General features: G+C 52.6%; 1 protein-coding gene across 3 annotated transcripts in view; it reads left to right on the forward strand.

Annotated features, from left to right (window-relative positions):
• Positions 1-13,258, forward strand: part of AKAP1 (A-kinase anchoring protein 1) — a 34,378-nt gene that overhangs the window by 12,276 nt on the left and 8,844 nt on the right. For all 3 annotated transcript variants that reach the window (XM_054585449.1, XM_054585448.1, XM_054585447.1), the window contains exons 2-5: positions 4,624-6,295; positions 9,247-9,380; positions 10,973-11,099; positions 11,287-11,414. In XM_054585449.1, coding sequence (XP_054441424.1) covers positions 4,648-6,295; positions 9,247-9,380; positions 10,973-11,099; positions 11,287-11,414 — 2,037 coding nt within the window. In that variant the 5' untranslated portion in view covers positions 4,624-4,647. The remainder of the gene's footprint in view (positions 1-4,623; positions 6,296-9,246; positions 9,381-10,972; positions 11,100-11,286; positions 11,415-13,258) is intronic.

Below are 13,258 nucleotides of genomic sequence, written 5' to 3' on the forward strand. Positions count from 1 at the left end.
AGCTGTTCCGAGAAGCTGCGGGCTCCTCTGGGAGAGAGAAGGAACCCTTTCCTCTGAGAACCTGGAGTGAGCAGGTGGGCACCAAGGTCTTGTGGGGCTGTGACATGTGCCTGCCCTCGGCTCTGTGTGACCACTGGGCAACCAGCCAGCGTGCGTCTATTTGTGGGTAAATGGACCTGCTAAAAATAAGCAGGCAGCTATTTCATTCCAGCAGATTCAGAATAGCCTCCCCACCAACCCTAAGCCAGGGCTCGGCACCCTTTTCTTTGAGGGGAGGCCGGGGCTGCCTGCATGGCCTGGGCCCCAGGAGTGGGGATGCAGGGAAGCCACCTTCCGTTAGCTCGTTGTGAGAAGGCTTTTGGACCCACACTGTTAAATGCCACTTATATTTCGAGAAGTTTGGGTTAAAGAAGAAAAAGAGGGCTGGGAGAGCCACTCAAGAGTCTGTTTGGGGAAGAAAGGTAGGAGAGAGCCTGGTAAGGTGGCCCTGTCTGAGAATTCAAGAAAAGCGGGAACGTTCCTCACCACCAGACCAGGCCTACCTGTCTACATAAAGCAGAGGAAATTGCTTATCTGTCGATTCACAGAAAGTCTGTTTACCTGAGGTGGGATTGTCTCGGGTAGCATTCTGGGAACTGAAGGGCTAAGGAAGTGGTGGGGCTTCAGCCGCTGGAGCTCTCTGTGAGCTGCCTTCAGGAACCCGACCAGGCTCTCACACCGCCCATGGGTGGGGCGGCTGCTGATTCCAGGGGCTCTCGGCTCTGTTCACGGCTCTGTTCACGGTGGAGAGGGCTTGTATCTAATCACAATCCCCTGGTGGCAAGGAAAAAATAAACCATTTCAGCCCTTCCTGTCTGAGGCTCTCCTGCCTCTTACCTCAAGGGCCTAGAGCCCTTCAGCGCCCCTCAGCTCTGTCCCCAGCGGCAGTGTCGGGGGCGGGGCTCTGCCTGGAGGCCTGTGGACATTGGCTCTGGCTCCTCAGCCCAGGGTCTCTCAGCTCTAGTCCAGCGTGTGAGTGATAGGCACTCGGGACCCAGGTGGGACATAGGATTCTGGGGGTTGGGTGACAGGTGTCAGGATAGCAGTGTTAAACGCCTTCGGCAAGGCCCTCCTGGCACAACAGGGGCACTTGGCTAGGAAGCGGTACAGAAAGTTTCTTAAGCCATAATTAGCAGAGTAGCTCCAGCAGCCTGTCTGCAGGGGGCTGCAGATGGTGGGTCTGGGGGCTTCGAGCCTCAGCCTCTGGGAGCAAGCTGGGCTGGCAAGCTGAGGTGGGTGAGCGGTAGCGGTGTCCCTGTGAGCTACAGAGTAGCAGGCTAGGAGCACGCACAGTGGCCCCAGGCAGCTGTTCTGTGTTCAGTGTAAACTAGGACTGGGGGCAGAGCAGATGAAGTGGGTGGAGGCCGGTGACACACAGGCCAGGGTCTAGGGTGTGGTATGGATCTCTGGGGGTGCAGGACCAAAGCCAGGCTGCGACATTTGAGTGATGAGCCCATTCTTGCTATCTCTGGTGCCAGACCCTTGGATCGACTTACTTCCCAAGTGGAGGGGGATGGTTTCCAATGTTTTGAGAGGTAGTTTAAGGGGATAGCCACTCCCCCCTTAATACACACACACACACACACACAATTTGTGTGTGTGGCCTTGGGCCCTTGGTGTGTAAAATGGGAGACTGCCCCCTTTGGCTTGTTAAGACATAGGATTCTTTTTGACCTCTACTCCATTCCATTTAATCTTTTTCTTGACGTCAGAGAATTGCTAGAATACTGTGGGAATCACAACTATACACCCTGCTGAAATAGGATTGTCTAGTTAATAAGGAACCAAAATCTAAATTTACTGACAAGAAGAAAACCTAGGTTCGGACACCAGCCCCACTTCCTGTTGCTTATGACCTGTTGGGTGGGACCTAATTCCTTGAAGGCTATGTTTCCTGTATACTATCTTATCCTGAAAGCAGTCTTCCCCCATAGCCTCTTTTCCTTCTCAAATTTTATTTACTTTCACGTGAAAGACATTGAACACAAAGCACATATTCCATAATCTACCCGTTTTGGGGGTGTGTGCAAGTTGTTAGAATAGCGATTCTCCAACGTCACTGCACACTGGCGTCACCTCGGTTAACAAACTTGGTACCTGGATCTCACCCTCAGAGATTCTGATTTAATTGATTTGGGTGCTCTCAGGCTTTTAAAAGCATTCCAAGTGATGCAAAATGTACAGCTAAGTTGGAGAACCACTGTGAGAGAAACTATAAAAAAGTCTCGCTTCCCAAAAGAAGGAAGGAAGGCTATCCATTTTTGATAAGATCCCAGTTTTACCGGGGGATTGTGTGGACCCAGACATGACATGCACATGGTGTTCTACAGCCTTTATTGTCTGCATCCCAACATGCTTTCCATGTCAGTAATGTGAAATTAGCTTCTCTAATACTGGTGTGTCTATGGGGTCTACAATATATTTAGCGGTGATTCCTCTGCATTTTGTTTCCCGTTCTATCCCAGGGAGCATTCTTATGTAGACTTCTGCCTATGCAGAGTTTCTTCCTCTTTTTCCCTCCCTCTTTTCCTCCCTCCACTTTAAGGAAAAGATTCTAGGTGTGGGGTTTTAGGGTCATAGGGTATGGTCATAAAGTTTTAAGAGCAGTAGGAGCTTCCCCTTTCCTAGGCCCATACAATGGCTTATCCCCGCAGATTCATTAATTAGTAGATTCCAGATTTAATGTGGATAAAACTTGAGGTCCATTCCTTTGGCTGTCTAACCTTGAGTTCTTTTTTATTTTTATTTTTTGAAATTTTATTTATTTTTAGAGAGGGGGGAGGGAGGAAGTAAGAAAGGGAGAGAGAAACATCAGTGGGTTGCCTCTCATCTGTGCCCCATCCAGGGACTGAACCTGTAACCCATACTGGGAATCAAACTAGCGACCTTTCGCTCTGTGGGAACCAACTGCGCCACAGTGGTCAGCGCTAACTTTGAGTTCTTTAAACCTTAAAAATGGTAATACATTCCAGACTAGGTGGCTGAAGAGAGGGTGTGAGGTTCCTCATTTGAATCTAAAGCTGTAAGGCAGCATCATTGAAGCTTTCCACTTGCAGGGGTTCATACAACGTCTTCTGAGCCCTGGCTACTGCTTAGCTCTGCTTTGTATTGTCCAGTCCTTTTGCTTCACCTTCAGATATTAGCAGGAAGGGTTATCTGTAGAGATGAGGGACTTTCTGGAGATGACTTCCTCCCCACCCCATCTCCCACCCCCATCACCTAGAGAAGCACTTTTCCTAGGACCTTTACAAACATGCTTGTGAATCCTTTGGGAGTCTTGTTAGAGTGCAGCTTGTGGTGCAGGAGGTCTGGAGTGGGACTGAGATGCTGTATTTCTAGTAGGTTCCTAGGTTATGGTCAAGGCCGCTGGTCCATAGATTGTGCTTGGAGAAGCAAAGTCCTGGAGCAGTGTTCCCCAGCCTCAGCTGGTCATCAGACTCACTGGAGGAGTTGTATGCTCTGCTTTTGCAAGAAAACTTTTAGATAAGTAGACAAAACCATGTAAAAGTTGGTGAAGCATTTACAACTAAGCACAAACCCAAATTAAGGTATAATTTACCATGTCAGTGGAGGATTTTGGGTTTTAAGACTTAACGATTTCTGCCTATGGAATAAAATATGCTGGCATGGGAGGCACCGAATACAAGCATTCTAGAATAGTCCGTCACATAACTTCTAATGAGAGCTAACCCTGCTCTACAAATACATACTACATAGCTCAGCTAATCCTTATACCAGTCATCCTATATGTTCATCTTACAGATGAAAAAAATTGAGTTTCTCTCTCCATTACATCTCTACTGCTGCCTTCTAGGCCTTTATCATTTCTCCTTTCCTGGCTCTAACTGACCTAGGTCTCCGGTGCCTTTCATTCCATATACTGTTTCTCCTGCTCCCAGAATCACCTTCAAACACAGTTTGGTGTGTATGCCTTCTAGACCTGTGCTGGTTCTCTGTTGTTTGCAGGATAAAGTCGAGACTCTAGTTCTAGGACTTGATTCTCCAAGCATGGCCTGTATCTCCATGCCACTGTGTGTATTTTGCTGGTCCCTTCCCCTGGAGCACCTCCCTATCCTTTTTGGACTCTTATTCATTCATTGTTCTAATTCCCTCTCGCAGTGTAGCTAATGTTTCATTGACTCATGGTTTTGTGGGTGCATGTAGGGAACATATGTACTTGTGGATTCAATGGGTGTTTAAAAATGTTCCTATGCTACCTGAATAGATAAGATTTCTGGGAGCTGAGAGAACTAAAACACTAAACATAACAAGCTCCTTGGGGGGGACATAGGGAGAATTTGGCATTGACAAGTGGTGAAGAAGGGGTTTGTTCAGGAGAAGGTTCAGCTTGTTTCAAGGGAGTGCGTGTGGATGAGGGAGCAGACGGGGGCGTCCCTTCCTGCCCACCCGCCTTCAGAGGCTCACCCGGAGCCGTGGGGGTGAGGGCTGGTGCTCCTCTCGGGGGCAGGGAGGGGAGAGCAGACAGCTCTGCTGTGCTGTCCACGTTTTTTCCTGTGCAGTCGCGTCAGGATCCTCCTACCAAGCTCTCACAGCATCTCTCTCTTGCTCTCTTCCTGCTCCCAGGTATAACTACTTCCAGCCTCCAGGATGGCCATCCAATTCCGTTCACTTTTCCCCTTGGCATTGCCTGGAATGCTAGCACTCCTTGGCTGGTGGTGGTTTTTCTCTCGTAAAAAAGAGCACGACAGCAGCCACGACAAACCGGTGGGGGCCAGCGCTATGGAGCTGAGGACCGACCCTGCCATCAAGGAACTGGTCCCTGTGGAAGATCCCTGCCCTGCAGTAGAGCCCACACCCCCCAGTGTCACACAGCCAGCAGCAAAGGAGCTGGCCACCACGTGCAAGCCTTCCACAGAGCCCCCAGCCTCGCTGCGGGCACATCCAGCCTGTCGTAGAGCCGAGTCCTCGGGCAGCCTTCCTAACGCCACAGACGTGGGATTTCGACTAGGAACACACAAAGATGACAGCGCAAGGGTGGAACCAGCCCTCACTGGTGACAAAACCAAGTCTGTTCCTCTAGAGTGCTCCCACCCCCCACCAAAGTCTGTCCTGTTCCCCCAGGGAGCAGCTGAGGTGTGCAGGCAGGGGGCAGGGCGTCGCTCGCAAGGCCAGCCTGCGCCCCCCCCAGAGAAGCCTGGCCCTGGGGAGAAGGTGAGAGAGGCGGGAGCGGAAGGCACTGGCGATGCAGTGTTGGGAGAAAGTGTCCTGGAGGAAGATGTGTTGTCCCCGGAGCATGGCTCTACACCACAGAGCAGCAAGGCACCCATCCTGGCTCCCTTGGGAGGAAGGGGAGAGGAAGGGAAGAACAGCCTGCCTCAGGCGGATGGGGACACTGCAGGGAAGTTGCTGAGTAGCTTCATTAAATCGGCTCAGGTGGAGCCGGCCAAAGATGTCGAAACACCAGCACCCCAGGGCAGAGGTGGCCGAGCCTGGGGAGGAGAACTGAGCAAAGAGGAAACTGTGGATAAAAATGATGCGATTGAGCAAGCTGCCTTCCAGATTATCTCCAAAGTGATCTTGGAGGCCACTGAAGAAGTGCTGGCCACCACGACGGGCAAGATTGCAGGTTGCCTGAATCAGGCCTCAGCCGGTCAGCTCCAAGGGCAGGAGGAGAGCTGTGCCCCTGTCTGCCAGAAAACTGTCCTTAGGCAACATGCCTCAGAGCCCACTCCAGCCCCAGGAGAGGTGGCCGCAGTGGAGGCGGCCGCAGTGGAGGCGGCCGCAGTGGAGGCGGCCGCAGCGGAGGCGGCCTTGGGCCCATCAGATGCTACCCTCCCCTCACCAGGCCTGCCAGCAGAGGACCTGCCACCACCAAAGACCTATGTGAGCTGCTTGAGCAGCCCTCTGTCCAGCCCCACCAAGGACATGAAGCCAAAGAACTCTGTGCACCACATCTCCCTGATCCCCTGCCCACCATCAGCCAATGCCCTTGGAGAGTCGCTGGACAGTGCATGTGTTGTGGCGGAAGATGTCGGCTCTGTCGCCTGCTCGTCCGACAACAGCCAGGGTGTCCCTTCAGTGGCCTCCTCCGGGCAGTGCGCAGATTCCGTCAGCACTTCAGGGCTCGAAGACTCGTGTACAGAGACCACCAACTCAAGCCCCAGGGACAAGGCCACCACCTCGCCGCTGCCACAAAGTACTGTGCCCTTCAGCAATGGGGTGCTGAAGGGGGAGTTGTCAGACTTGGGGACTGAGGATGGATGGACCATGGATGCGGAAGCAGATCATTCAGGAGGTAGGAGGGTCCTCTAAGTCTGTTTCTCTGGAGTGTTCCCTTGCACCCCCAGTTTCTGTCCCGTTCCCCGACGGAGCAGCTGAGGTGTGCAGGCACCAGGCAGGGCGTGGCCCGCAAGGCCAGTCTGCAGCCCCCACAGAGAAGCCTGGCCCTGGGGAAAAGGCCTCCTTTATGCAGGAGGAAAGGCTGCTGGTCCGCCTCTCCCTCTGCTGCTTCTGCAGTGATGGTGCTCTTTCACTCTGTCCCAGCCGCTGGCAGAAAGTCAGGGCACAGGGTAGAGCTGGTGGGTAACTGAAAAGTTAGGCTGCCCTGAAGCCCAAAGCCACGGGAGCTGTAACTTGATCCGTCAGCAGGTGACCCTCCCCAGCCCATCTGAAGGAACCAGATCAAAGTTGGGTTCATTGACTAACCTGAGTTTGCCTCTTCTAAACTAACCTATTAATTTTCTTTTTTAAATGGAGAGAGGCCTCCTTAGCTTTAATTCCCTTGAGTACCAAGAATGGTGTGGGCTTGTTTAATGGTTTATTTCCTTTTAATCATGTGCTTGCTCCCCTGTCTTCACCTGCTTCTCTTCTCCAGAAGCGCTTTCCTGGTAAGTGCCCAGGGAAGGGCCCCTGCTTTGCGCTCCCGTGGGAGGCTCGTGCGCTCCCGTGGATCACTGGCACATACTCCTTTGCAGAGCGCCTCAGCCATTTTCTTTCTGTGCAGCTGCAGGTCCACCCCCAGGAAAGAGGGACACTTTGGTAACGAAGTGTCCGCTGGGTTTTTCGCCTGCTGGCCCCAGCGTAGACAATTCAGACCGCTAACTTCAGGTCAGCAGCTCCTGGCTCCTGTACAGTTGCCATGGGGCGTTTTCATTGATTGCGTGTGAAGAGGCCACAAATTCCCTGCGTGGGTTTCTAACTTGCCTGTCCTGGAACCTTTCCCTATCATTTCACCTCCAGGAGGGTTGGGAATGTTTCCTGGGAATTCAACACTTTCAGCAGCACCTGGTCTGTACCACACATTGCATTTTTTCATCTCCATGATGCTATTGATTATGACACTACTGTTTTTTATGTACCTTAAAAAGAAAAGAAAAATGCTAACGATCAGGAGTGTAGAAGGCCAGAGACTGCAAGATGCACCCTAACTTTAGAGATGTTAAAATGTGGGGCTTATTTATGTATTTATCCTCATCCAGCAAGGACATGAATATTGATTTCAGGGAGGAAGGGAAGAGAAGGAAAGAGACAGGAGAGAAATGTCGATGCGAGAGAGAAACATTCATCAGTTACCTCTTGCACACGCCCTGACTGGGGACCAAACCTGCAACCCAGACGTGTACCCTAACTGGAAATCGAACCCGTGACCCTGCAGTGCATGGCATGACACTCCAAACAACCGAGCTATACCAGCCAGAACTTAACGTGGGGCTTTTTAAAAGGCTTCTTAAAATGAGTGAAAAATCTCTTAAGAACAAAGGAGTTTCCCTTTGCCTCTTGCCCCTCAGGTTAATTAGCAAGCCCTCCGGCCTTGTCATGCCAACTCTCGATTGATAGCAGCTTCTCAGATGTGTTGCAGGCTTCTGAATGTAGGCCTCGCAGAAGAGGAGGCTGTGACAGCGTGACAGCGTGGTGCTGGATGGGGACGTGTGGGGACGGCAGATAGAAGCTTGGTAGTACCGATCGCTGAGCGAGCACCCGGTCGTGCCAAGCGCCAGGCCGTGCCTTGCCCGCACTCGCACTCTCCTGGTAGCCCTGCCTGGTGTGTGAGGAAGGTGAAGCTTAGAGGGGGCCAGCGATCGCCCAGCTGAGGAAGCTGGGGGCTGGCCTTTGCCTGCAGCCTGTTAGAGTCCTGGTGTGCTCTGAGCCACCTCTGGGTGTCATCGGGGTGGAGGGTACCGTTCAGTCTTGCTCTGTCGGGCAGAGGCTGGGGGTCTCTGGTGTTAAGGGGTGAGGTCACTTTGAAGGTGACTTAGCTGAGAGGGAATCTGTTAAGCCTTACTCCTCCGAGTCCAGGCAGTACGTAGGTTGCTTGGCAAAGGATAATGCCCAGGGTTTGGTGAAACCATGTACAAGTTAACCTGATGAGTAGTATCTCAGGATTGATGTATTTCTGGCAGTTGAGTTGTCCATTTTTAAACCAGAGCCACTTAAGCTAGTTTGGCCCCCTGTTTTTCTGTGATGGTCTCCTTGGCACACTTGATCCAAGAGTGGAGCAGCCCAGGTCATGCCAGACTCCTGCTGTCCACATTGCTCTCCTGGGAGTGAGCTTTAGCTCAGCTGTTGGACCAGGGGGTTAAAGACCCGCCCGAGAGCCCAGAAGAGCATTCAGAGTTGCATAAGTGGAGACTGAGCAGAGGGAAAGGAGGATCTCCTTCCTGCATCCACTTTTGGCAGGGCCCTGAATGGGGATAAGAATGGAGTCCTTAGGACAAACCAGCGAGGGTGGACTCTTCCTAGCTCTGCTTGGCTAAAGGCCACTGGCTGTGAGCTCAGGTGGGAGATCTTGGGACCAAGGGACTCTTGGTCTGAGGGGCTGGCATTACCAGAAGGGTGGGGACTGGTTGTGACCAGTCTCCTTTGGGGGCCTCTACCTAATCCTGGGCTCTTGGGATCATGTGGACCTGTTGGCCCCTCGTCTCCCCCGCCCCATGGACTCCCCCTTCCTGGGCCGGTGCCTTCCCAGTTTACCACTTGTCTGCTCCAGCAGCTGTGGCTGGGCGTGACTGGGCATGGCTGCCAACTGAGCAAGTTGGACAGGCTAAAATTAGGTGTATCTACATCCCCAGCCCTCTTTCTGTGGGGTTGTTCTGAGCCTTCTAGGCTTCGAGTTGACAGGCACCTGCCAAGCTTGAGGAGGGGGCGGGGTGGCGGGGCCTCCCTGGAATGTGCGTTTGGGAGTTGTGCATCAGTAATTGCACTGAGCTGACTTTTGGGTGTCTGTGCATGCCGCTTCCTCCCCTGCAGGTTCGGACGGGAACAGCATGGACTCGGTGGATGGCTGCTGTGGCCTCAGGAAGACGGACAGTTTCCAGAATGCCCAGGCGGGCTCCAACCCTAAGAAGGTCGACCTCATCATCTGGGAGATTGAGGTGCCAAAGGTAAGGGCTGTAGGCTCAAAGTTCCCCTGGGCCAGGGTCATTGGGTTTAAGGGGCGGGGCCCAGCGAAGGGAGTCAACCAGGAGAAGCTTCCTGGGTGACAAAAGGCTGAAGGGAAAGGGAACCCTCCACTTTGCCAAGCTTCAGAGAGCTTCCTGCATGGTGGAGTTTCTCCAAGTGCCTTTGGGAGCGTCCTGTTCTTACCTTCTTCGAACTCCCAGGCCTGCTCACCTCCACTGGGCTTTTCTTGTGTGTCTCAGCATTCTGACCTGTTCGGAGAGGCTAGCAAAACCAGATTGAGGACATGGACCAGCCAGGAGTCCCTTTGCTGTGTGCTGCTCAAGCTCCCCGATGCAAATTATTCTATAATTGAGCGCAGCATAAATCCATATTTTAGAAAATGTGAGAAGTATAGAAATGTATGAAGAAAATGAAAATCAGCTCTAATCCTACCCCTGAGAGTGACTGGGAAGACTTTATTTCCTTCTTGTACCCTGTGGTTTTTAAACAAAACTGAGATTGTTGCTTTAATTAATGCTTTTAAATATTTAACAATTTAATTTTCCTGTGCTATTCTTTGAAAATGTAATTTTAACTGCATTATTCATTGTGCGAATGTCAATTTACTTCACCAGCCCCCAATTCCAGGGTGCGTAAGTGGTTTCTAGCTTCTTGCTGTTCTCACTTATAACTTATTACTTTGGTCTTGATGTTTGTCTCTGGGGCTCAGAAATAATCGGCGGACCGCATTCTCCCCGGGCACTTAGCTCCCGGCCACGCGGAGACTTGGCTTGGTTTGCATGCTGGGTCAGGTGGGGCGCTCTAACACGGTGCTGGCTCCCTCGGCCGTTTCCTCCGCCAGCGACCCTGAGGGCCGCCCTGCCCCCTCTCCGTCAGGGGCTGCAAAGGGCACACCCGAGCAGCTCTGGGCACTGAGGGACCAACTCTCCAGTAGGCCCTGGGGATGGGCTGGTTTGGGACGGATGCAGAGCTTTTCTCACATCATGGCTAAGTTTGGCTGCTTCTGTGTGCCTTGAACTCTGGTGTGTGGGCACTTCTGCGCGCTGTGGCTCTGACGGCTCCAGCCTGCTGTCAGTTGGCAGCAGGGGCCCAGGGTTTCTTTCTTTGATTATCAAATTGAGCGCCTGTGTCTTTGGTCCTGAGTAGGCCCGAGGAGGTGGAAGAGTCGTAAATCAACCCTTGTACTGTTGAAACATCTCATAGTCTGGATTTGGGAGAACATGCTGCCTTTGCTGCTTTCTGGCTGTGGGCCACATTGTCGAGGGATGAAATGGGAATGCTGAGTCCCGAAGCCAGACTTGGTAGTGCAGCTGCTTAGGAGCTGTGTGATGCGGGGCAAATTTCTTAACCTCTCTGAGCTTGTTTTCCTCATGTGTAAAACGGTGCTAAAAAGGTATTCATTTCATAGGTACTATGAGCACATGCAAGTGCTTAGAATAATGCCAGGGAAAGGGGTGCTTACATAGTAACAGTTAATAATATGTTTGAATCTCACCTTGTGTAAAACAAAGGTAGGGCTTTGGGAGTGCAGGGACTTGGTTTCCCATTAACCAACTCTCTTTCTCTTTCTCAGCACTTAGTCGGTCGGCTAATTGGCAAGCAAGGGCGGTATGTGAGTTTCCTGAAGCAAACATCTGGTGCCAAGATCTATATCTCAACCCTGCCTTACACCCAGAACATCCAGATCTGCCACATAGAAGGTCAGTGGCCAGGGCTGCCCTGTGTTTTGTAAGGTTAGTGGGTTTCAAACCCCTTTAGATGCCTTTCTTCCTAAGGCAAAATTTAGCACCTTAAAGATGCACTTGAACTCTAGGAGCAGTCCTGTGGAATGATGGTTTCACTGTGTTTGTCTTACCCACTATGACTCCTCCCTCCTCCCTCATGTAGGCTCTCAGCATCATGTAGACAAGGCGCTGAACCTGATTGGGAAGAAGTTCAAGGAGCTGAACCTCACCAACATCTACGCGCCCCCACTGCCTTCACTGGCACTGCCTTCTCTTCCAATGACTTCTTGGGTGAGCATGCTCCTGGGGGACCAGGACTTTCTGGGCCCCTTTCCCCCTAACCTGCCCCAAACAAGAAACTCCAAGACTGTGGGCCAATAGCTCACTGATGCCTGTGCCCTCTCACCTCTGCCCTCCACCGGTCAGTTCTGCCTCTAGCCCGTGTCCTCTGGGAAGGGGTCAGGGGCTGGAGTGCTGGTGAGAAGCCAGAGGCCTCTTGGTCCCTGATTGGAAGGACCACTCTCCCTGGCTCTGCCACCTGGGCACCGTTTATGTTCGACGCATTTTCCAAGAAAGGACGTAGTCCAGGAGACTGGGAGGGTCCAGACTGGTGTGGGACCCCTTGAAGCTGGAGCTCTGTCTGGGTGGGGCCTACTGCTGTGGACTCAGGTGGGCTTGTGATGGGCCATTCCTTACCCCTAGTTGTGGCAGGTCTAGTAGCGGTGGCCTTGGTGAAGCGGGAAGGCCCTTTTCCATCCCGCTTCTCTGGAGGTACCTAGAGTATAAAGGAGAAGCAGTAACCCCCAGCAGACCCCGGAAGCCATGTGACTCTTTGGAGGTTACCCTGGGAGTTTGGCAAGGGGTGGAGCTGACATCTCGGGGAGGCCTGTGTCCTGGGGGGTTGATTGCAGGGTCTCTGGGGCCTGTCACTCATGTCCTTTAGTGTATCTCCTGCCCTGTTTGGGTTTCATCTCACTGAGGCTACAGTCGCGCACCGCTTAATGACAGGGACACATCCGAGAAAGGTGTCGTTAGGCAGTTGTGGTGTTGTGCGGACATAGAGTATAATCACATAAACCTAGATGGTGTAACCTACTGCCCCTAGGCTGTATGATGTACCACCATCGCATACGCAGTCTCTCATTGACCAAAGCGCCCATTACAGTGCATGTGACTAGGCTGCATTTCACACATGGGCTGAATGTGCTGCCTGAAGAAAATTGCCTGCCTGACTTTTGTTCAGGACAGTGGACTTTTGGGTTCTGTATCTTGCCCCCTCCAGAAACCCTTGTGCCTTGGGGGAAGGGATGGATGCCCCTTCCTTTCCCGTGGATATTTGTGAGTGGGTTGAACCTCACTCCATGCTTCATTTCTAAATCAGTGTTTTCCTCAGGAGGCTTGGCCCCCACCCACTCTATTTTTAAATAATTGAGTGGTTGGTGTGGCTTCCTTCCCTTGTTCTCTTTGTGGCTCTGTGGGGCTGGAGAGAAGGTCCCAGATGCCTTTCAACCCACAGCCCCGGGGGAGGGGTGGAGGCCAGGACTCTCAGCGAGAGCCTCTTATGCCACCTGGCTGGAAGGTGGATGAGACTCTCTGCTGTGTCCAAAGCACCCAGATGTTTCCTGTAGCCTAGCATTGGGAAAGCTCGTATCTAAGGACAGGTCTTCTGGAGGCTAGTCTTGGCCTCTCCCAGGGCCTTTAATGCGGGGCCTGACCACTACGCAAACCTACATTCCCAGTCCCAGCTTGGGGGTGGGTTGGGAGGATGTCAGTGGAGCCTAGAGAAGAGGAAAAATGTCCTGCACTGTTGCAGACTTCGACAGTGGACCTTTGCAGGCAGGAAGGCGGAGAGATGCTGTTAAACCCTAAGCTCTTGGGGTCAGCAGTAGGCCCGAAGGTCTGAGGGCCTGCCCACCCTGGCACCTTGTCTCAGTGGCTGCCTCACTCCCGTTCGCCTTCCCCAGGCTTTACAGACTCCAGGGGGCAAGGGACGGAGAAGCTCTGGCTGATGGGCCTTGCCCAGGCCAGTGGGAGGCCCAAGCAGACCCTCCACAGACTGCTTCTGGGAGCCTCCCTACCCAGCCCTGCATGAGGCCACCTCTAGTCACGACTCATGGCATCGCAGGACAAGGGCC

Source organism: Pteronotus mesoamericanus, unplaced genomic scaffold (assembly GCF_021234165.1).
Source record: "Pteronotus mesoamericanus isolate MK-2021 breed Mesoamerican mustached bat unplaced genomic scaffold, CSHL_Meso_final contig_84, whole genome shotgun sequence".
Lineage (NCBI taxonomy): Eukaryota > Metazoa > Chordata > Mammalia > Chiroptera > Mormoopidae > Pteronotus > Pteronotus mesoamericanus.